General features: G+C 44.5%; 1 protein-coding gene across 1 annotated transcript; it reads right to left on the bottom strand.

The window, feature by feature from the left end:
• Nucleotides 1-708: 708 nt before the first annotated feature.
• fa2h (fatty acid 2-hydroxylase) lies at nt 709-25,593 on the bottom strand. The gene is made up of 7 exons (XM_056599367.1): nt 24,772-25,593; nt 9,140-9,280; nt 7,196-7,338; nt 5,926-6,026; nt 4,020-4,192; nt 3,401-3,653; nt 709-2,611 (listed from the first exon to the last, which is right to left on the bottom strand). The coding sequence occupies exons 1-7, from the start codon at nt 25,051-25,053 to the stop codon at nt 2,544-2,546; spliced, it is 1,161 nt and encodes a 386-aa protein (XP_056455342.1). The 5' UTR covers nt 25,054-25,593; the 3' UTR covers nt 709-2,543.
• Between the last annotated feature and the right edge of the window lie 275 nt (nt 25,594-25,868).

The following is a 25,868-nucleotide window of genomic DNA, read 5'->3' as shown; positions in this document are numbered from 1 at the left end:
TTCGAAAAGGCTGCTGTGAATATACTTGTTAAGTCAACAAAAACTGTATCCTAAATAATAAATCAATTAACTATATAAATATTTTTACTTCGAAGAGTAGGCTACACGGGAACAGTGGTGGAAAGCCAGGGCCGGTTTTATAGGCAGAGGCCATATAGGCGCGTGACCTTGTGGTGGGTACTGGTTGTCCTCAAAAAAATGTTTTCATTCAATTACATTTTAAAACGCCCTCCCTCATTTCCTGCATTGATGTAAAAAATTAAGAAAGGAAGAAAGAAGAAATACACTTCACACCCCTGTTCTTAAAATTCTGCATCTGGCCAGGTGACAGGTGAAGGAACAACAAGCACAACATGCACTTCTCTACAGCCTGCACCCGGTCAAAGGGAACATACCCTGAGCCTCGAGGCAGCACCCATAGGTCCTTCTGACCGGCCAGCCCTGTCCGTGTGTTCAGAATACAACCTTGTGCAAATTGTGAACAGGCAGGACAGATGTTTGATAGTGGTTTACCTCACGTTTTTTTTATTTTGATTTCATTCATTCATTATTGAGTTTTTTATGTTCAGCTTTGCTAAGTATCCTAGTAAATAAAAATATGTCTCAATATTGTATTTATTTTTCCGTTGTACGATTTATTTTATTTGATAATCATAATAATATAGAGGAAATGGGAGAAAAAGCAAACACATCGAAATACAGGTGAGAAATATACATTTATTTAAATAAATCATCAATAGCATATATACACTGAGTTCATATGTATTTTGGTAAACAATTTTAGAAAATATAATTTATCCTGCATAGTTAAGCGCACCAAATAGTTCACGTGCTAGCATCATTCTAGAAGTTTATACATGGTATTCTTATAGTTCATATTAATTTCATACATTCATAAATACATAAAAAAAACCTACAGCCGTAGCAAAGGAACAGTGCAGATTGAGGTTTCTAGAACGAGAAGGCCTGAAAGGTGTGTTTATCTTAGTGTTGTCCAACCATCGTCAACCAAAATCGTGGGAGTGTCCGAGGATCAGCCAATCAGAACCTCCTGCTGTCCGGTAAGATGCCTGAGCCAATCGACAGCCTGTGGGAACCTCCAGAACAACCTCAAAACCCTATTACAGGGAAGAGTTCGCAGCCCAAAAGTAGCCAATAGGATTTCGGGAATTACTTTCCTGAACCATGAGATATAGACCTTAGATTCCCACAACAGGAGTTCCAAGATGGCTTCAAGCCCTCACCCCCCCCCCCTTTGAACCATGAATGCATCCATCCATCCATGCATCCACACACTCTTTCATTCTCTCCTTCCACTGTGTCCTCAACCATCCATTTTTTCTTTAGCTTCTTCGAATTTGACCCTCCCCACTCTCTCCTTCCATCCCTCACATTGGGGACTATGTCCCCCACCTACACGTCAGATACACAACACTGTAAAGACATTGAATGTAAAAATTTAATTTAAAAGGAATTGCATCTCGTCTTCTGAACATCACATTTTACAAACTGACATTGGTGTGAGTGCCACATTAGGTGACCCTTACATACTGTTCCAGACATCAGACCCTCCTAACGTGATTTCTTTCAAGATTAGGAAATTGTATAAAATCACAATATATTAAACCAAATATTATATTTTTCTTCATTTTACGGTCATTGACATGAAAAAACATCTGTCAAAATAAGGTGTGTTGAGGAGAGACGAGGACGGTAATTCCGTGCAAAATTGTGCAAAGCAGTTCGGATCGTTTTTTTCTCGGCGTGCAGTAAGGATAAGGGTCGGGGCGATAACATTTCAGCGCAGGTAAAGGCTCCGCTTTTTCAATTGATAAATACAGAACCCTGGCTGAATAGTATAGACAACCAAATAAGGGGTTCTGTTTCCATCTCTTCCCATCTCTCAGAGTTGAGCTTCTTGTTTTTTCTACCATTTGAGTTCCCTTGACGGTCATTTTATTCACAATCTTCCCCCATCCATCGCCCACTATCTTTTCTCCACAGTATTCTGCATACAAACACAATCATGCACCCTAGAAAACTAGAATGTGTATCTGAGCAAGCTATGTTCCCACCTTTACTTGAAACAGTAGCCTCTTTATGTGTACCTTTGTGTAAAGCAAGAAGACTTGGTGTTATTATGTTATGAGGTGGTTTACCAAAGGAGATTGATATTCATGGGCCAATGAGACACAAGGGTATGTTTGAGTATGGCCATGGCAGCCGCCGGGGGATGGGGGGTCTCTAGAGGGGCGGGGGGGATGATAAATAATAGGAGGGAAAAGTCCCACTTTTGGCGGCAGCCGGCTTTGGTTGCTTGTAGCTAAGAAAGGATAAGAAAGAGGGGATCCTCCCTCTCACTGTTGAACCTAGACCTGCGTTAGGCTGCGTACACAAATACAGGTGAAGGGCAAGGGCCGGTGTCACCCGGTCCAGCTGAGTCCAGAGCGCCGGTCAGGGTTAGGGCTGGCGGCAGGGGTTGATCCCTAACAGGATTCACCCGGTCCGGATGAGTTCCGGAGCGGGATTCCGCGGCTGTCGCTCTAAAATCTCTCCTTGGGGATGACCGTGTTGAAGGGGTGGTCCCAGAAGGTGGTTGAAATTCCGAAACCTGCCAGAGTTTTTGGAAAAAAGAGAGAAAGAGAAAGGTCAAACAGACAAACAGAGAGACGGACAGAGAGACGTGCACAATCCTCAACCAGCACGAGTGGATCATTCAACGATCTGCCTGTTTTCTACTTTGTGACGCTAGTGGTGGGAATTGCTCGTCTTTGTTTTTTGTGCCAGGGTTCATTCTGTCATTCATTCCATGGCCGCAGCCTGAATGGCCTTTAACGAGCAACTTCCTCAACAGTGGAAAAATACGCTTTATTAAATATTTCAGGCGTATGGAATATATTATTATTTATATATATATTAGTGCTGTCAAGCGATTAAAATATTTAATCGCAATTAATCGCATTAATGCCATAGTTAACTCACGATTAATCGCGAGCAATCGCGATTGATCGCAAATGTTTTTTCTATGCTAAATACCCCTTGATTTCTTTGTCGCATTAATTTTTCTCATTTTAATGCTCTTATCAACATGGAGAAGTGCATCGGCTTGCCTTGTGCAAATGTTTTTTTATTGATAACAACATTGGCATATACTGATCAAAACAGGACGATACAAAAAAAAAGCCTATAGTGGAATTAAACGATGAACATACAAACATACTGCCTTGAACATAGCAGTCAGGCTACTGCTTCTGTGTTTTGAGACAAAGATTATTATCATTTATTTTTTTTAATTAACGCCGTTAAAATTGGTTTGCGTTAACGCGGTTAATAACGCGTTTAACTGACAGCACTAATATTTATATAGATAATATTTGTGTACTGTGTGTGGTCTCCCCACCTGCTCTCTGGTGCTCAAAGTGGTGCTTGACGTGCCAGGCCTTCATGTTGTACAGGTACGAGCCCCTTCTGGGCGAGCCGTAGTGCAGGTAGTAGTGGATCATGTCGTACGCCACGTAGCCGCAGAGGCCCCCCACGAACACGCAGTCCCCCAGCACGCCAGGAAGCACGCCGTGCAGGGCCATGTACAGACCCCCCGTTACCACGGCGGCCAGGCTGGGGGGGAAGACCAGCCTGGAGCCGTCGTACGGCGACTGGTGGAGGGGAAGGAATACAGCGTTACGCACACCAGACAAAGGAAAGAATACAGCGTTACGCACACCAGACTAAGGATGTGTGTGTGTGTGTGCGTGCGTGCCTACCTGTGTGTGTGTGTGTGTGTGTGTGTGTGTGTGTGTGTGTGTGTGTGTGTGTGTGTGTATGTGTATGTGTATGTGAATGTGTGTGTGTGTGTGTGTGTGTGTGTGTGTGTGTGTGTGTGTGTGTGTTTACGCATGCCTACCTGTGTGTGTGTGTGTGTGTGTGTGTGTGTGCGTGCGTGCGTGCGTGCGTGCGTGCGTGCGTGCGTGCGTGCGTGCGTGCGTGCGTGCGTGCGTGCGTGCGTGCGTGCGTGCGTGTACCTTGTGGTGCTGTCCGTGCAGCAGGAAGTGGATGGTGATGAGGTAGTAGTTGTGGCCTGGCGGCGTCATGTGGAAGATGAAGCGGTGGATGCTGTACTCCAGGAAGGACCAGAGGAACCAGCCCAGGGCGAACAGCAGGGGGAACATGTACTTGTGGACGGGGATCGAGAAATCTGGAAGGATATGACCGTGACACAGACATAACATACATTCAGAACGAGAAGAAAGGGAAGCGCATGCATGGTCCAGGTGTGGTGGAAGTGCAGGTGGGATCAGGGCGTCGGCCACCTCGTCACCATGGTGACCAGGTGTATAGCGTATCCGTGGGATTTGGCCGCATATTGTGCATGTGTGTTCCGTGCATGTTTGTAATCCCTCTTCAACAGGGGTCTTCAACGTTTCCCAGGCCAAGGACCCCCAAACTGACCCCCAGGGATGGAGCGGGGACCCCCTACTTATATATTGTATAAAATTGTGTTTTATATTAAACTGCTCCTATAGTGCCATGTATAAATGTACCTTGTTAATGTGCATTCAATACTAAGATATTCAAATAATACACAGGTTCATGTTCTTTCTTTTTTTATTCTAAACATGTGCAAGGTACAGTGAGTAGGGTGGCCATGCCACTGCCATTCATAAACATAACATAACATAATAAACTGATACCTGCCAAGATCGCCAATGTCTGTTTTATCACGCATAAAAGCTATTCAAATTTACTTCTTTTTTTTTTTACCAAATGTGGAAACGAAAATTAGTGATGTTTGTTAGTGTCTTTCTTACCACTCCACAAGTAGTCCAGTAAGTAACTTATCAACCCCAGCGTGTCCGGTTGCTAAACGACGTCAACGTCTTTGGCAAACTATTTCTCTGCTGATCGCTTATTTGCCCGATAATGACCGGCGTTCTGTACATTATCCCTGACATGACAGCACTCTCTCTCTCTCCCAACAATTACGGCGGAGGAGGGGACAGATATAAAGACCGGACGAGAAACTGACGTCGCTGTGCTGTCCTTCTTCTCAATTGAAGGAGCAGGCAGAGAAAAGCTCTCTCCTGCTTTCATTACAATCAAATGCCTAAAAATGTCGCAGCCAGTCCGGATGTGACGGGTGGGCGCGAGATAGGGCTGAACGATTAATCGAATTCAAATCGAAATCACGATGTAATAGAACACGGTATGCAAATCGCAAAGGCTGTGAAAAAATAAAGTGATTTTTTTACCGTTACTGACTGCAAATCAGTACGATTCATTTATTTTTATTTTACAATTCAATAGTTAAATAAAGAAGTTTATAATATAAATTAATCTCAACACATCGGCCTGGCCTCAAGGAAAGAGCAGTTTCATGTTGACTGCTTCCAATGTTGTGTTGGTCATCATACTAAAGACTGATTTATTTATTTTTTAGTGAATAGTACACAACATAAGGAACTTGACAATCGCAATATTGGTAAAAATAATCGCAATTCGATCATTTCCCCAAATCGTTCATCCCTATCGTGAGAGACATACGAACGTAAGCTTACCACTTTTGTAAAGGCCATATATATAGTACATGATAGGAATAGATCTATTCCGATTAGAAATCGGATCAAAAGTGTCCATGTAAACGCAGCTAGTGTGTTGGAATCATGTTAATTAAAGGCATTTCAATTTGTGGAAAAAATGCGGGGGAAATATAAAAAGTCAACCAAAACTTTTGCGACCCCCCTGCAGTACCTCTGCAGACCCCCTAGGGGTCGCAGACCCCCTGTTGAAGACCTCTGCTCTACAGTACATGTGAGACGTGGGCGTTTATGCAGACATAGTAAGAGATTCTCTCTTTCTCTTTCTGTTATCAATGATAGGTGATCTTGCTGGTGCTCATTTATTCTTCACATTCCCTGACCAATGCGTTACCTGGGGTGAGGGACACCTGGGGGCTGTCCTGGGCCAGCGTGACGAAGCAGTGCCAGCTGAAATAAAATATAATGGGAAGCCAGAACACTGGGACCCAGTACCTACAGAGAGAGAGAGAGAGAGAGAGAGAGAGAGAGAGAGAGAGAGAGAGAGAGAGAGAGAGAGAGAGAGAGGAGACAGCGAGAGAGAGAGACAGCGAGAGAGAGAGAGAGAGAGAGAGAGAGAGAGAGAGAGAGAGAGAGAGAAATAGAGAGAGAGAGAGAGAGAGAGAGAGAGAGAGAGAGAGAGAGAGAGAGAGAGAGAGAGAGAGAGGAGAGAGAGAGAGAGAGAGAGAGAGACAGCGAGAGAGAGAGGAGACAGCGAGAGACAGCGAGAGAGAGAGAGAGAGAGAGAGAGAGAGAGAGAGAGAGAGAGGAGACAGCAAGTTAGTATTTAACTAAAGTAGGGTCAAAGGGGTTTTTGTGGGAGTCAGAGTGGACGTGCCAGTGAGATATTTTAGGTTAAAGAGGAAAATGATAAGACATTATGTTGCAAATTACCGTTAACATGGCCTAAACTGTATTCCGTAAAAGAGTTAGATAGTCATCAGTCTACTGTCGCTTATAACATAATTAATACATAAATTAAGTATTCTTTACCGTAACCTTAAATTATTATGCTTTTTTATTTTTATTTTTAAAGGGATTCCTGGGATAGCAAGTCACTTTTTCCTCTAGCAGCTCAAACTGCGGCTGAGCTGAACCGTGGCTTGGTATCAGCCAGTATCAGGCAGGGGGTTTCCACTATACTGTTTTTTATTTAAAAAGATTCTGACTGAACAACCATTCTCTGACTGTTCCGGTTTGCGGTGTATTCACTCGTGGGTATCTGTGGAGGGGAGAGAGACACCAGACAGCATGGAGAGAGACACCAGGAGAGAGACAGCGGACAGCAGACAACATGGAGAGAGATACGAAGAGAGAGACAGCAGACAACATGGAGAGAGGCCCCAGGAGAGAGACAGCAGACAACATGGAGAGAGACACCAGGAGAGAGACACCAGACAGCATGGAGAGAGACACCAAGAGAGAGACAGCAGACAACATGGAGAGAGACACCAGGTAAGAGAGACAGCAGACAACATGAAGAGAGACACCAGGAGAGAGACAACAGACAACATGGAGAGAGGCCCCAGGAGAGAGAGACAGCAGACAACATGGAGAGAGACACCTGGAGAGAGACAGCAGACAACATGGAGAGAGACACCAGGAGTGAGAGACAGCAGACCCACCAGGAGGTCTTGGTGTTGGCCTCTAAGAAGGCGTTCCCGAACAGCCTGATGGGCCGGTCGACCGGCTGGTGGACCCAGGCATCGTAACGCTCCCCAAGGTGGCCCACCTGCCAGGCCAGAGGCTGGGCCCAGTCCACCAGGTCCTGACGCACAGCAGAAAGTTCAGTTAAGTATTGCCTAAATTCGACATGCAAAGTGACAGTGGCCACCAGCAGATGGCGCAAGAGCACAACAATAACACAAACAGGAAGTCATTGTAGTAATAGTGTGTTCCTGAATCCTCGGACGAGGCATTTCTAGGAGGCACGCCCCCTTTTTGTCTTCATCTCTCGGAATTCTGAGAGTAGACCGAGAGCAGTGATGACGCATGTCTGCGCCCGTGAAGACATTTATTTTCTTTGTATTTGTACCACGTTGGTCATGATAATGCTCTTACACACTTTATTAGATTGCTACTTTATTCCGGTCACCAATTTATGCATTGCACGGTCTTGCTGTGAATACAATGTAAAGTTGTGTTGTTTGTTTTCGGGCTGGTTTGCTAAAGAGGCTAATGTAGCTAACAATAAACAACGGCTAGCTAATTTCATGACACAATCACAAAGACGAACAGGAACGCTATAAATGCTCCGAGACCGGAAATGACGTCAAAAGTGCAACTCGGAAGGCTGGCGTCCGAGCATTCAGGAACACACCATAAACTACCTGTAGGATTAGAGGGCAGAGGGGTACTGTGTCCGGCGAGTTGTGGTTTAACATGTAGATGAGATACAAAACGAGAGAAGCTCACAGTTCAAATGCATAAGAAAAACCTGAAAGTCGTTTTGCACCATGTGTGTCTTGTCTGATTAGTACTTCAGCATTTCTTGGATTACATTTGTTTTACGAGCAGAAAAGGTAGTAGTTAAAGTAAGGGAACATGGGGAGTGTTTGGGTGGTGAGAGTGTACGTGTCTGCGTGCATGTGTCACGCTGGCTAACATCCAGGTCAAGACCGAATATATGATGTCATTGAATCAATAAGATTTATTTTTAAGCACACACCCACAATATCAAACTGCATCAACACGATGCATGGTCTAATATGGAGGAAGAAGAAATAGATGGTTTGAGGGGGGTTTTCTAACTCCCCCCAAACACGGTGGGTTAACATCGTTAGGGGGGGGGTTTGTGTACATTTGAAGATATTCCACCGCCGGTTCCAGGCAACGCCGACGTGAACGAGATGGACTGGTTGTGTCCGTCACTGGGTAACAGTGTGGTCTGATCAGACTAGGACAGAAGGACAAAGACGGCGTGGCCTGGAACCAGGACCTATATGTTTACCATACACCTGATCCTCTATGCTTGCTCGGTCTCTAAGCGACTATTTTCATCAGGATTGGCCATCATGTTGCATATTGTTAGCCACATTTTCATTCAATAAAATACATTATACAATGTGCATGTGTGTGTTTGTGTGTGTGTGTCTGAGTGTGTGTGTGTGTGTGTGTGTGTGTGTGTGTGTGTGTATGTGTGTGTGTGTGTGTGTGTGTGTGTGTGTGTGTGTGTGTGTGTGTGTGTGTGTGTGTGTGTGTGTGTGTTGGGGGAGGGGGGGGCTGAATGTGTGATGTTCAAGTGATCAGGTAGGTAAAAACCTTCCCTGTTAGAGTAATGGTCTGTTCAGAGGGGATGTAAACAAAGTGCTTTTTCATTGAGAGACCAGGGTGAAGGGCCGAACCGCCAATGACTCTTACACTACCTTATCTCTCTCTCTGTGGTCATTCCTGTTTTGAGCAAACAGATGCACACCCTTTCACAAACACACACACACAGGCACACACACACACACACACACACACACACACACACACACACACACACACACACACACACACACACACACACACACACACACACACACACACACACACACACACACACACACACACACACACACACATACCTTGTCAAGGTCCACTGTGCTGTAGCGGCTGAATGGAGATTCCTCCTCCTCTTCTCTCTCCTCCTCTCTCTCTTCCTCTCTCTCCTCCTGCTGTGTGTGGCCGTCGGTCGTCCCCTGAGTTGTTCTTCTCTCTCTCAGTGTCTGAGGAAGACGCAGAGAAAGGGGTGTTATAGTCGAAAGAGGAAGCGGTACAAGTGGTTGACCTTAACTTAGCACTAAGCATGATGGTGAAGAAGCGACTTCAAAATGAGAACGATTAAAGGTTGAGCCTCTAGTTTTTTTAAGGTTGAATAACAAAGGAGAGGGAGGTTTGGACCACTTGGTTTGATGGTCGAGATTATAATAAAAAAATCGGCACACACACACACACACACAAAAACACACTCACACACTCACACACTCACAGTTGAAGCACCCATCAAACACAGCTACGATTGAACCATCCAATGCATTCCCCTGACATGCACGGCAGTGTCACGGAATGTGTGCGCACTGCTCACTGAACACACACATTGTGCCTGGGTGCGTTCCCTCCATGCGTTACTTAGGGCATGTCACAATGCACAGCCTACACATTAGCGGAGCAGGGCGCTGGACCAACGCTCCTCGAGGAAGGTCAACAGTAGCGGACAGAGCGTACAAAGCAGAGATTCATTCCCAGGAAGTAAATGTACACTTTTTACTAGTAAACAATCATTACGGGGCTATTCGACAAGTGTCATTCGACATATCAAAGCCACTTTGTCGGTTGGTTCACCATACACGGCTACCTAATTCTGAATATGATGTCATATTCATCATATTTACCTATTCACACTGCAAAAAAGGCCACTCCTAAAATAGCAAAAAAATATTAATACAAGATATTTTTGCTTTGTAATAAGAAAAAGTATCTGCCAATGGAACAAGTGAAAATTGTCTTTGAAGATTCCTTGAAATAAGACATTATATGGAAGCCTAACAAGATAAGAGTGATCTTGAAATTAGCAGGCAAAACTAATTTTTAGCTATATTTTATTTTGATGTAAAAGATGTGATGTAAAAGAAGATTCATCTTTTACAAATAACACAGCAGCTTAAAAACCTAATGACATGTCTAAAAAGCTTGTTTAACCCGAGATATGACTCAAAACAAGATGTTTTCAAGACAGTTTCACTTAACAAAATATTCAAGATGCCCTGTCTAAAAGCAAGCTCCTTTATGTCACTTAAATCTTGCTCTTTAGGTGATTTTGTCTTATATTAAGTGTGATGAGATATTTTGACTAGAAATAAGAAAAATATACTTGGCAAGATTTTGAGTTTTTGCAGTGCAGCCCAAATTCAGTTTCTTGTGTCTCTTGTTTCTATAAATCATGATTATGTATATATTTTTAATACACAACAATAAAAAAAGTGATAACAATAATTACACTAGTCAATAATCAATTTTCATTTATATTTTGCGACAACACAGGATCAATCCAAAACATGGGCGAACAACGTCAACCCATCTAGTGATATTCAAACGTAACTGCACGTGAATATGTGTTGCCCACCAACCAGGAGATCTCGTCGAGGTCTGGTTTAAGGGCCGTCTAGAGGGCTGGTGTCGCTGGATGCGTCTGGGCTTGTGTCAATTAACCAAAATGTTTATCAGCCCATTGGTTTCAGCTGAACATAATTAACACACAGGTAAACACACGCACACACGTCAGTGACGTCACGGTGGCAACCCGACACCCGCGTATACGTCTCCACTATCACACGCGGGTTAAACCACAAAAGGAGTCTCTCTCTCTCTGATCCCTCTCTCTGTGGCTAGTATTTAGATCAAATAGGTTGATAGAAATATTAAGGACTTTGGGGAAATGAATGAATGATGTATTCAGAATAAATTACCAATGGACACGAGTGAACAGAATTCAGTCCACGGTTAATAGCTACTAACACTATTACTACTACTACTACTACTACTAGTACTACTAATAATACTACTTCTACTACTACTATTTGTTCTAGTACTACTGCCATATTCAGTTCAGGGATGGGGCTTCAGTTGAGTTTACTGTTTTATGACCAGCTTATGCAAATGTGTCTACGTCTGAACCCATTTTGGTTTCAGTAATATTCAGGACTACTATCACTACAAGGGGGGGCCGGGGGGGGGGGCAACGATTGTCCATTATCAGCCTGTGGCCGTGGCGTGGCGATGGTACTGTGTGCGGCTGGGCTGGGCGTCATAGACACAGATACATAGACACAGATACATAGAGACAGATACATAGAGACAGATACATAGACACAGATACATAGACACAGATACATAGACACAGATACATAGAGACAGATACATAGACACAGATACATAGACACAGATACATAGACACAGATACATAGAGACAGATACATAGAGACAGATACATAGACACAGATACATAGAGACAGATACATAGAGACAGATACATAGACACAGATACATAGACACAGACACATAGAGTTTCCGTATCTATTCGGCCCGTTGTCCCAGGTCACGCCAACTGGGTCAGTGCAACCAAAGATATGTCTGGGATATCTTCACACTAAGAACACTGCTACTGCTATCACTACTACTACTACTACTACTACTAATACTACTACTACCACTACTACTACTATTACTACTACTACTACTACGACTACTACTACTACTACTACAACTACTACTACCACTGCTACTGCTACTATGACTACGACTACTACTACTACTACTACTACTACTACCATTGCTACTATGACTACTACTTCAGTAGTAGTCATAGTAGTAGTAGTAGTAATAACAGTAATAGTAGACACAGATACTATTACTACTATCAAGCTAAGGACTACTCTATTACTGTTATTACTACTACTACTACTATTACTACTACTGCTATTACTACTACTGCTACTACTGCTCTTACTACTACTACTACTATTACTACTACTACTACGACTACTATTACTACTACTACTGCTGCTGCTATTACTACTACTACTACCACCACTGCTACTACTACTACTGCTCTTACTATTACTACTACTACTACTACTATGACTATTCATACTACTACCACTACTACTACTGCTGCTATTACTACTACTACTTCTACTACTACTGCTGCTGTTACTACTACTACTTCTACTACTACTGCTGCTGTTACTACTACTACTAATGTGTATTTCTAGCCTATAGACACAGAGACCTATAGTTGATTTTCTGTCTTGGAGTCGAATTGTTCCACCTTGGCTAACTTGCCCAGCAGACATCATAACGTTGTGATACCTAATTAAACATCAATGAGAGAAACAACAGATTGCATTTTTTGAATATATTCAATGTCGAGAGGCCAATGAACATATTTATTTTTGATTCATAAACTCAGGGTAACTTCTATCAAGCTAAGGACTACTCAGTCCACCCATGCTGGGACACTGAGTCAACATCCTAAGTATACATTTAATAGTTAGTATATATTGGAACACAACGTGGTGGTGTATGAGTTGTCATCAAATATTTAGTTGCAAGGTAAATGTATAGCTTAATTGATTAAGCAACACCCCAGGTTTCAAAACGATTGAATATATTCTCTGAAAGGTTCCTCTGGTTAACATTAGATTATTCTAAGAAAGAGAGGAACTAAACAACAAAAGACCCCTCCCTCTAGCCCCCTCCCACCCAACGTTGACAGGTGTTTGTATTTCGCCTCACCTGTGATTGACGCAGAAGATTAACTCATCTGGGGGGATAACGTCTAAACAGGCAACATGAACCAGATGTTTACACGGTGTCAACACGCCTGTCAGCTGTTTGTTTTAACACCGTCCATGGCTCATTCCCAAACAAAACCATCACAGCACGCACACACACACACACACACACACACACACACACACACACACACACACACACACACACACACACACACACACACACACACACACACACACACACACACACACACACACACACACACACACACACACACACACTCACACACGTTCATCATGCATGAAGTGAATTCACCGTTGACTGATAGGAGCACATCAATCGTCATACATTCTGTATGAGGACCCTGTACGATGATTGATACAGTAATATCATCATGCGTCACTACTGCACGAAAATACTGTGTGAGATCCACGATCCACAAATGTGGTGGTCTGGATTGGCCACATTATTTTAGCAGCGTGTGCACAAATGTGTCCTGTTCCTCATTGAAGGAGCATCTCAACTGATTGAGTACTAACAGCACCCACGGCATATTAAATCATTACCTCATAACCCTAAATCATTAAATCGGATAAGGTGGCTTTGTCCATAACCATAGCCCACGACCATTTTGAAAAAAATAAAAAAAGCTGTATAATGAGTGTGTCAAACTTCTTGGGCAATTTGGTTTGCCAAGGAGTAGGCCGGTTTGAAGAGGGGTGAGAAGCCTTTCTGAGAGATATTGTATTTGGTAAGGTCATGTTTAAGATTAAGTGTTGTTTGAAGGAGACAAAAGTGTCCCCTTTCAAGTCTTCTTGTTTGTGGACTTTGGTGGTAAGTGGCTTGAACGCTACTTAACAAACATGAAGGAATCAAGCTGTCAGTGGTCAATCTATTCATCAGGGTCAGGTTACACTCTACGACACAAGAGTTCCATGAGAGCCATACGAAGAAAAATGTTATAGCAGCTGCTATGGAGACGGTCGCTGTGAAGAATGGCTGAGAGAGGTAAACAGATTGAATCCACCTTACCTAGGAGAACCGGGTCCCTCCCGTAGGCACCCTCATCTTTAGGGAATTATCTGGGCTTTTTTTTTGATTGATTTAAGGATTTGTCTTTATAATGTATAATGTATTATCAATTATTGGGTACATGCATTATAAGATTAATAAAATATATAATAATCTGGATGAATTATGGGGCCAAGTAGCTCCATCAACAAGAGGCATTGTAGAAGGTGTGAAACAAACAATGGTCATGCTCCACAGCGAGGACAGAGTGCATCACTAACACACTGGGATGTGCTTCATGTTCCCAGTGGGAACTCTTTGGACCACATCAGACTGTTATAGCAATCTGCATGTGGGTTAGGGTTCAGTGTCACTTCTAGAACAGAAACAGTTTGTCATTAGAAAAAAGAATGAGGGCAATTTGTAACCATCTACCACGATGATATATATATTCTGAATGATTATACCTTGATATATCCATGTCGTTATGCATGCATGTTGTGGCCAATGATACTCGTCCAACAAAGTGGATGAAGTCAGCATGGCAACAGCACTACATTAACATGACATAGCATCCAAACCTTCATTCAACAACTACCCCTTTCAGTCTCTCCCCCCATTTGTTGTCACGAAACTCGACAAAAAACAAAGAGTTTCAGATCAAAGTAGCCGGGCCCACCACTGGGTAAAGTGAAAATGAGCAGATTTAGTTTCGCTCAACTGAAAACATCGGACACCAAAGACGAATCCCAAAGCAGTGGGATAGACATTAAATATCCTTCAGAACAGAGATATAAGCATCTACCAACCCAAAACGAGACAGGGTTCCATTGGTTGGCATACTAATGAATTAATATATCTCATAATAATATAGATCATTTGTAAACCTATAGGGGGTTTGACTCAGCATGGGATTAACCTGTTTACGCACACACACACAATACACACACACACACACACACACATTGCTACAAAATGACATTGACCCGCCCTTTCCCTCACCAGTCGGTCCCTCCCTTGTCAATACTATTCCTATCCAAAGCTTCGTAGATATCCATTGACCTATTCACACATTCCTCACATGTTGGACAAAAAAGTTCAACTAGTATATATGAATAGATAACTGGCATTACACAAGAACGGCTAACCTTCAGCGAGACAAAGGGAGGCCGCGGGGGGAAGGCATTCCTCGTGCACTGAATGTTTACCGAACTCAGGGAGTGTGTGTGCACATTGGTCTCTCCCCAGCCGAGACAAGGAGTCCCATGTTGACCTCCGTCCCCTTCCGCCATGTTTCAAGAGTTCACCTCTAACCCTGTAACATTATGGGCGATGGTCGCCGACGGTCTGCACTGGACTCATGTTTCCTCTGACTTAACATCGCTTAATATTTTCCGAAGTAAACCGGTCGGGTGGGTGGATGGTCTGTTGTTTGACTATCAACAACAGGGAGGATTCTGGGTCACCTCACACACACCTGCCCAGCCACCCAGCCAATACACCCACACACACACACACCCCCCACACACAAACACACATCATGACATGAGTTATTAAACAACGCTTACAGTAATTCATTGATGAGTAGGTCAATGTCTGGCAGCTTGTTCGACAATGCCTTGAGGCAGTGTGTGGGTACATTAGGGATTGAACCTGGTGCCTCAGGCCAACACTAACACTATCCCATACTATCCACAGACTCTTGAAATTAAAAAGAGAGAAAGAGAGAGAGAGAGAGAGAGAGAGAGAGAGAGAGAGAGAGAGAGAGAGAGAGAGAGAGAGAGAGAGAGAGAGAGAGAGAGAGAGAGAGAGAGAGAGAGAGAGAGAGAGAGAGAGAGAGAGAGAGAGAGAGAGAGAGAGAGAGAGAGAGAGAGAGAGAGAGAGAGAGAGAGAGAGAGAGAGAGAGAGCACAATGGAGGAAGGTGGGGCAGGCGGACTTAAGGCTGACCGCATGGTACAGTCAGAACACAGGATGCCTCAAAAAGAGGGGTGGGGCAGTAGCTATACTGTTCTTGCCCTAGGCTGTGAAGGGGGGGGGGGGGGGCAGGTGTCTGCAAGAGGTGGGCATGAAGATTTCACTTGGGCAGGGAACATATATGCATGACCTAATGTGTGTCCCGGCCATCCCCTTCGAAGGAACCTTCACTCACCAACAAACGGACTCATTGGCTAATCATTCATCCACGGAATTATTACCCATGAATTAAATATCCGGGGGGTATTTATTTGCTTGGTTTTGGCTTCTTGTGGAGCACAATAAGCCCTTCGAACAATGCAGACTGTTTGTTCCTCCATCGAACCCCAGCACTAGCATTGAAGGCGCTCTGGTTCAGGCAGGAACATCGCCTGAGTCGGGGAGTGTTCAATGGACCGTGCGGACTACACCGGGTGGTCACCTGCTGAGACCCGCGTCTCCCTCCAGCTTTCACTTTCCAAAGACCTCCCCCTGGTGGCCACTAGAGGTACTGTCCCCTGTTGTCCTGTCTGAGATCACCATAACGCATGAACATCTGTGGCATGCAGGCTGGAGCACGACGGGGGGTAGGGAGATGGGACTGTTCCCGCTACTGCATATAACGCACAGCGAGATGGGACTGTTTCAGCCAATCAACAATAATAACTTCTTCTTCTGTCCATCAGTGATGGACAGAAGGGGGGCTTATTAATAACAAAGAGAGTAGCATGATGTCAACAGAACCCTGCAGAACATCAGTTATGCTTCTATGCCTACTAGGGTGTGAGTAGAGCTTTATCTTATCTTTATCATTTAATGGTGAGGACACTAAAACTAAATTGCAGTTTAACCACCACACCAACTTCAATTACTGTGCTTTGAAAAATTATCTTTATTGTTTAGTTGTGGTGCCATTTAGCCAACAGGTAAAGGTAGAGTATGGTAAAGTTCACTTCTATATATAAACATACTATGTCATGCAAATGTTGTCACGTTTGCCGCCAGGATATTTTCCAATGCTCTGATCTGTCCCATTGAATTTAAAGGTGTGGTGTAAGGGTTGCATAGGCCTGGTCAAGCCTGTCTGATCAAACATTGACTCACCAAAAAACACCATCAGTGCCAAGAGAATCACGAGTGAAGGCGAAAGGTCTTTGGACTGACTTCCTCTTTCACTTTTTGGTAAGGCTAGTATCAATGTCTAGCTCTCTGTATATATCGACATAGATATATATCTATGTAGAATATATAAATATTTACATGTGTATATACATACATACATACATACATACATACATACATACATACATACATACATACATACATACATACATACATACATACATACATACATACATACATACATACATACATACATACATACATACATACATACATACTTACATACATACATACATACATACATACATACATACATCTACTGCCTGGTTGATGACTTTTCCCTGCTGCCGGAGGGACTGGGGGGATCGACTATAACTGTTTAGCAACCCCTACATCTTTTATTGGATTAACTCTAACCCTAACTCTAACCCTAACCCTAACTCTTACACTAACTCTTACCCTAACTCTACCCCTAACCCCCATCTCCCAGGGGGGAGAGTGACGCTTCGTCACCGAGCGACTTTAGTTTGATGACCTTTTCATCAAACGGTGTGACGCAAACTTTATTGGAGGTTTCTCGGTGGGCGGAGCCAAAATTTTTGTTTTCTGACATCGTAGCTAATCCACACTGTTACTAACTGAATGGAAGAGAGTATATACTTGGATTATATCAGATCAGCGCTTTAATTCATCCTTTTTTTTTTTCTCTTGGTTGATAACTCGAAACAAGCACCTGGAAGTCCGAGTTCCCTAGTACCGTTGTCTGGGGCAACCATATGTATGCCCAGTCTCACCATGTTGCCTGGCAACCACCTGGTCCAATTAAGTTAATGATATCAAGCTTAATTGCAACAAAAAAAAGAATACAAAAAATTGGAAATAGTTTAAGATAATCTTATATCAATATGTAATGATTGATCTCCCTAAATATGGACAAATATAATAAAAGGCATGCGTTTTTGCAAGCGTCTCATTGTTTTTCTTTTTCAATCAAAACTACAATCTGGGCTACCCGCATGCTAACGTTTCCACCTAGCCCAACGGCGAACAAACGCAATCAAAACAACCGTGATTACTGTCAACAAATCAAGTGATACTCTCCTTGACCAAGAACAGGAACAAATGTTTCAACTGATGCAGCGGCCGTACGACATGGCGAGCCACTGTGGCTTCTGATCCAAAGGAGGAGGTTCTCGTCCTGAAGGTAAGAGGTGCTGGAGGAGAGCTTCAGAAAGAGCTTCATAACCGCCCAACACTCGCACCAGGCAGTGCGGGAAGAGCGGTCATCGACCCTGGGACTCTCTTTAACGTCGATAACAGGATTACATAAGAGCAACCACAATGCTCTTGTACTAAACATAATGAATGCACTTTTTTTCTTTCATAATGGACCTTTTGACCTTGATTACTGCAGGACAAAGGCTATGATATATTTCAGAACGGGGCTAGGTCTTCTCCACTTGGATATCTCTATGGACTAATCACATGGACTAATCACACACACACACACACACACACACACACACACACACACACACACACACACACACACACACACACACACACACACACACACACACACACACACACACACACACACACAGACACACACACAAACAACAAACACAGACACAAGAGGGGAAAGCACCAAATAACTCACTGAATGTTAGATCAATGACCGCTTGTAGATAATATCATTATGTCACGTGTGCTGAAAGAGCTTCTCAGTCTACTTCAGGTGAAGCGGCTAAGAACCGAGGTGTACCACCCCTTCGAAGGACGGCTCGTCAAGAGGTTCAGCAAAAGGCTCAGACAGATGCTCAGGAATACCGCGGAGAAGGACGGTAAGAGCTGAGATCAGCTCCTCAGCTCCTCACCCGTCCTCTTCAAAGACCTCTGTTGCTACAATTGGTTAAATAAGACAACCAGTACAAGCAGTTGTATCAAGCCGTGTTGATCCCATGCAACAATATACATACATACCTTCCTGTATTAACCGATCTGTACATATCAGAGCTCAACAAGTCTATGAGGTTGAACTGCACCCACACACTGCAGAACCGGTGTGCCTCAAAGCTCACAAAGTACCTCAGTGTTTCAGAGAACGAGAGACAGAGAGGATGGATGAGGCGAGAGAAAGAGACAGAGAGAATATGTGTGTGTGTGCGTGTGCGTGTGCGTGTGCGTGTGCGTGTGCGTGTGCGTGTGCTTGCGTGTGTGTGTGTGTGTGTGTGTGTGTGTGTGTGTGTGTGTGTGTGTGTGTATGTGTGTGTGTGTGTGTGTGTGTGTGTGCGTGCGTGCGTGCGTGCGTGCGTGCGTGCGTGCGTGCGTGCGTGCGTGCGTGCGTGCGTGCGTGCGTGCGTGCGTGCGTGCGTGCGTGCGTGCGTGCGTGCGTGCGTGCGTGCGTGCGTGAGAGTGGGTGTGGGTGTGTGTGTGTGTGTGTGTGTGTGTGGGTGTGGGTGTGGGTGTCATTCTACTGAAGCTAATGGGCATTCAGAACCAGTAAAACTTGAATTACCAGGAGTCAGAATTCCACCCTGCAGTTTCTCTCGATAAGATGCAGATGTGTGTGATGTAAGTTGAGAATAGGATGCAGCCAGACCATTTGCCTAAGGAGGCAAATGTCAGAAGTATTTGACACTACTTCATTGTCCCTGATATTTCCTGACAAAAAAACATCCTATGAATCAATGGCAGTTCTACACGGGGGCCTACGGGGGCCAGTGCCCCTGTAGACATATCCCTGGCCCCCCCTGTGGCCCCCCCTCGTACCAAATAAAACAATTATGATTTTAAGGATTTTACGGAACTAATGCGACGCAACTTTCTACACGGGTAATTTAGAGGGGCGCACCCAAACACCGAGATGGAGGGAGAAAGAGCCACGATTTCTCCTGTTGCAAGAGTCGAAGGCAAGCAAAACGATTTATTTTCGTACGTGACTTGTTGTTCTTGCACATAACCGTGTTACTGTAGTTCCTCACATTGAGAATGAAATTAAGTTTGTACATTTCTGGCCTAGATATATTTAGAAACTTTATCGCATCCAAGCAAACTCATCGAAGCAGAAGTGAGTATCCAAATGTCAGTATCCTTGCTAGGTCTAGGCTACACAATGTTGTGATGCTCACAAATACATTTGAGTAAAGAGCAGTAGGCTATCTGCCCTTGTTAAGTTGGAAGGGATGGTTTAGCAACGAAATGTAATGCATGCCCTACATTTTTTTCTATTGCTCTCTCTCTATCACTCTCTCTTTCTCTCTCTCTCTCTCTCTCTCTCTCTCTCTCTCTCTCTCTCTCTCTCTCTCTCTCTCTCTCTCTCTCACTCTAACACATTCTCTCTATCACGCAATCCCTCTCTACCACCCTCTCTCTGTCCATCCCTCTCTCTCTCCATCCCTCTTCCCTTTATATAGTAAAGAGTAGTAGGCGATCTGCCCGTGTTAAGTAGGGAGGGATGGTTATGCAACGAAATGTAATGCATGACCTACGTTTTTCGTTCTTTTTCTAGCAGCTATCATGAAATGAGGAAAGAACAGCAGAACAGGAAAAGGCACATTGTTTTGCACTTCGTTGTACCCTGGAGGTTATTTTCACAATATTTATATTGTCCCCACCTCATACTGCAGACCTAAAGGTGTGTGTGTGTGTGTGTGTGTGTGTGTGTGTGTGTGTGTGTGTGTGTGTGTGTGTGTGTGTGTGTGTGTCTGTGTGACTGTGTGTGTGTGTGTGTGCGTGTGTGTGTGCCTGGATACCCCCCTTGGGATGAACACACATCGCCACACATACACTATTGTTACCATTTTAATACTGAGATAGAGTAGAAATTAGGACATGGAACAATGGAACAAGGACAAAAGCACGTAGAGAGAAGAGAAAAGGGAAAGAGGGCAGTAAGGAAGATTTAAGGAACTTTTCACACCCTCCTGGGCTCCGGGGGGACTGAGGGGCTGTGCCTGGACCCCATCCAGCAGAGAGCAGACACCACCACCCCCCCTGGAGACAGCCCGGCCTGCTGCCCCCAAATCAATCAGGCCTTTTCCAACATAAGGCTGTACTCTACACTTCCCCCCCCCCCCCCCGTCTCTCACTCCCTCCCCCCTCCAGAGAGAGTAGGGTGTTTCCGTAGAGACCAGGGGACCCCTCCCACTGGCGTAGGCTAATTGGATAGGCGGCGCGGTCGCCACGGCAGCACGGGTAAACAGCGCAAAGAGGTAGCTCCGATCACCATAGGGATGCACTTTGACCCCACGTGGTTGTAGGGTTATTAACAAAGTTGACCTTAATAGCCCTGAATCGCCCCATTGATTGTCCTCTTATACACCAATACCCTCTGAACTCTCTGGTTACAGCGCTGCCAGCTCTGTGTTCTGCTTGAGGGGCATCTATAGACTTCCATTGGTGATGGTATCTATGGGGTATCTGGTTTGGGCTTTGGTTACAACTAAACCAATATCATTATCTGCTTCTCAAATTAAATGCCTTCCCCCTTTGATATCGGCCGATAACAATTGTCCCTATACAAAGACACACCGGGCGTGGTACCAGGCTGTGTGTGCGTGTGTGTGTGTGTGCGTGTGTGTGTGTGTGTGTGTTTGGGTGTGTTACTGGGTGGGTGTGTGTGCATTTCTGTGTGTGTGTGTGTGTGTGTGTGTGTGTGTGTGTGTGTGTGTGTGTGTGTGTGTGTGTGTGTGTGTGTGTGTGTGTGTGTGTGTGTGTGTGTGTGTGTGTAGTTGTGTGTGTGTGTTAGTGGATTGGTGTGTGTGTGTGTGAGTGTGTGGGGGGGGGGGGGGGGGCGGTGTTTTGGATAGGGATAGGATAAGAAAAAGTAGCATAATTTTTTTTTGAGTGTCAACTGACAGCACAATATTTACTGACCATGCGTTACTTATGTGAAGCCAATGGTTTTCAGGCTTCTTTTTGCCAATGGCCCCCTTCAGCACACACACAACATACACACGCAAACCTGATCTCAGCGTACGCAACATAAAGTCCTGTCACCAAAGAGCCCACGGCCCAATTACAAGGGGAGGGACATTTTTAGAAAGGAAAAACAATTGATCGACATAAATCCGTTCCAATCACATTTTAAAATCAAATCTGAAGGCTTGTGCAACCACTTTTAATTTCACCAGGCTGCTCTCTGTTCCTTCATCCTCCTAATCACCATCCCTCTCAAACACACACACACACACACACACACACACACACACACACACACACACACACACACACACACACACACACACACACACACACACACACACACACACACACACACACACACACACACTCGTCTATTGGAAAACAATGGCGTCATTGAGTCCAATGGGAACAGAAAATGTTGTGCCTGGATTCCAACGAAGAGCTATCGCCACCCAGCATCTTGGCATCCTGACCCATAGTGCTTCCTCCCTCTCTGTTCCCCTGTGCTGAACACCTTACCTTCTTCACCTGTTCACCTGTGCTAGTCGAGCCCTCCTTTCTCAAACACACTGAGACTTTCTACACTCATTCTCACTCTATTGGTTCTATTCGTGCTGCACTCTTTCTCCACTGATATTCATCTCTAGAGATAAGTCGTGTTCTACGGCCACTTGGTGTGTAATTCTGATGTTCACACACAACGATGACTCTTAATGACTGGTCAATGATTTAACCATGGGCTCTCTCGGACACTGCCGCCCCCATACGATGGCAGGGGGGGGAGGGGTTAAATCATACCATCCAACCTAGCTGGGCCTTTGCGACACAGTAACTGGAGATCAGAACCAACAGAAGGTGCACTTAGCACAGAATGGTGTCTTGAACTGAAGAGAAGTCTGCCTGAACACTTATATGATCAACCATCTCAAACTGTAGGTGATTGGGCGGCCAAGTTCCATTGTGGGAGGTGTTGCTGTGTTTCTACTTTACAACAACCCCTGGTGGCTTAACAAAGTCAAATGTTTGTTTCGGTTGAATCATCATCCTCATCATCATCTTTATCAACTCCTTCACTGAGGTCATGCCAACAAGTGAATGTTGAGGACGAGCATGCGACAGAACCAACACAATAGCGTCTGTCAATATGGGTACTTGTCCGTACATGTGTTCCAGCCTAATCGTTTGATATCATGTTTCACCTCTCAGAACAAACAATTTACAAACGGGTTTCTCATACATTGAAAGTGATCTATATGGATAATCTGCTCTAATGAATAGCCTACATGACCGACTGGAATATAGGCTTTGCGATACTAACATGCCTGTGTTTGGGTTCCACTGGTTGAACGCCTGCCGCAGAGGTGGGAAGTGACAAAGTAAAAAGTACTATTATACTTTGAGAGCCTGTTCGTTCCCCCTCTATACTTTTAAACAAGTATCAGTCCTTCTACCTGGGTCAATGTGTGTTGTTTCGCCACCACTGGAATATAGCTCTACCATTAAGTCATGCCCCAGGTCTTTGCAAATCATTAAAGAAACTAGTTATACCGAGATAGTATTGTAAAAACAATACAAATGTTCCTTTAACATCTGCCACAGTAAAGGCAGGAGTGAGTGTTTGCACAAGACTTTAAAATGTAGCAGAGGAGAGATGAGGAGTCGGACGTGCTGATTCTTAATTCACTAGATCCTACATTTAACGAGGAATAAGTAAACACACATGGAGTCCTACATGACTCACGTAATTGCCAACCGAGTGCCGAAACGGGCCGGTGTAAGTACCACATTGGCTCGGCTACCAGATCGGCTCGGGGTCCGTCGTCTGCTGATTACGTTACACAATATCATTGGCTGTACGCTTGAATGGGCGTAGGCTACATTGTGATTGGCTGCTAAGGGACAGTTGTGATTGGCTGTTTTGTGCTGTAGCTCTGGCTGTCGTCATAGCAACCACAGCGAGCACATGTGTGAGCGCGAGTAGGTCTGTCTAGTTTCGGTTTGTGTTGCCAGATTGGGCATATGTCCCGTTTTTCCAGCCTAACGTGATTCAAAGTAGCCAAATCAGGCTGAAAATGTGCCCAATCTGGCAACACGGACGGCTTATCTTAACAGCCAAGATGATTCCGAGGGACGTTTTGTTTTTAGAAGAAAACAATCCATACAGATAGGTTGGGAATGGTCTATGTTCAAAATGAAAGATCATTACAGGCTCTTTAATTTAAGCCATAAAATACCTTATTGCTGTAGATAGCGTATTGTGTGACGTAATCAGCAGACGACGGACCCCGAGCCGATCTGGTAGCCGAGCCAATATGGCACTTACACCGGTATAGTTGGAAAAGCGCCAAGTTTCACCGAGGGAACCTCCCTAAACCGGGACCCACCCCTCTCACTATCTTCTTTATGTCATAGGCTTCAGGTTCAGTCAGTGCGATCAAAAGGCCAAAACAACCTTCTCTTTGGTGCACAGGCCACATCCACCTCATAGTCCACATTCGTGTTTTTTCTTTTAGATTGCCACAAATGGGACGGAGAAGGGAGGTGTTGAAACGGACATATAAACCTGGAGGATCTCTCACCCACTGAAGTGGTCCCGTCATGGTTTAAGTAGGCCTACGGAATTGCCTGAATACTGAAAACCCTCGGTACATTTTTAAACATTAAATTACTTTTATTTCTGATAAATACAAATATAATAAAATCGAATACCGTGCCTTCCATGAACATGTGTCGAGTATAACTAAGTCATACACTCGTTTTTTTTCATAAATAAGGTTCATTAGCCTATTTATGTCGGGTGGGAAAGACAGCGCCGGTAAGTCATTACGGTGATCTTTAGTGTCATCTCAGCTTTTTGTCTTAGATCTGTGCAGCCAAATGATACTTTGTTTTCATAAAATCGTTTTCTACCTGCGCTTTGTGGGTACAGCTGTTCCTGTCGAGCTCGCCGATATAGTACTGCTCCATCCATCTCCGTGCGTTATCAGAGTGCTTGTGTGGGGGCCCCTCCATCTCCTGGTCGATGTCCGTCCCCGACATGTGTAGAATCAGGGCATCTCCACCCGGGTGCAACCTGAGGAACCCCGTCACATCGTACACCCTGGTGCCCCGCAGAACCCAACAGGAGTCCTTGGTGCAGTGGCGGGCCACCTCCTGTTCCGAAAGGAGCCGCGAGGTCCTCAGTGGAGACATCGGACCGCGCAAATGGAAAAGTGTCCTCGTAAAAGTAGAAAGAGAAAAAAAAATAAAAAAAATAAGGAAAGCTTATCACAGGAGTGTGGAGAGAGACCTCCCGACCAGTTCGTCAACTGACCAAGGACTAACTTATCTGTTCTGTTGACAGTGACACTTGTGGGGCCTGAAGAAGTAGCTTATTAATGAGGCCAAGAGGGGGGGGCGGGGTTACCAGCGCCAGGTCGCCGCCCTCACCTGCAGGAACAGCAATCAACGGTGATAGCAAACATGGCAGCCCCTCCTTATATAGGCAGCCCCTCCTTTCTATAGTCAACCGACCTCCAGGTTAAGGTAAAACGCCTGGAGCTGAATTCTTGAATATATGATGATGTTATTCAATTGTAATAGACAACCCATCCCCTCAAAATCCCTCGCCAAGTCATCTGACGTAGCCTTAACTGCTGAATGGGGAAAACGGAATGAATGGCATGCATGTGAGTAAAGATTACCACTCAAAGGGAGTTGTATGACTAGACCCGGAGCACGGTGCGTACTTCTCGATGCTCCACTCGCCATGACTTCCTTGCTTCCTCTACCAATATGCAACTGTTTGATTAACACATGTCAGCAGGTTATCGCGGCAGAAAAGAAAGACGACATTTCCGCCAGTCCAGCAGCGCCGTCTGGCGGTAAGGCCCCGTCACTTAAGTGTCGTGTACCCCACGTGAATACCGAAATGTGGGACTTGTGGGATTTCCCTGATAGACAATCATCTATATTTTATTTATAATTATGGTAGAACACTTTTTTTATCCAGTTTGATGGAACTTCAT

The sequence above is a fragment of the Gadus chalcogrammus genome, chromosome 9 (assembly GCF_026213295.1).
Source record: "Gadus chalcogrammus isolate NIFS_2021 chromosome 9, NIFS_Gcha_1.0, whole genome shotgun sequence".
NCBI classification, from domain to species: Eukaryota; Metazoa; Chordata; class Actinopteri; order Gadiformes; family Gadidae; genus Gadus; species Gadus chalcogrammus.
The sequence above is the reverse complement of the archived record's forward strand: the minus strand, read 5'-3'. Positions and strand labels throughout refer to the sequence as shown.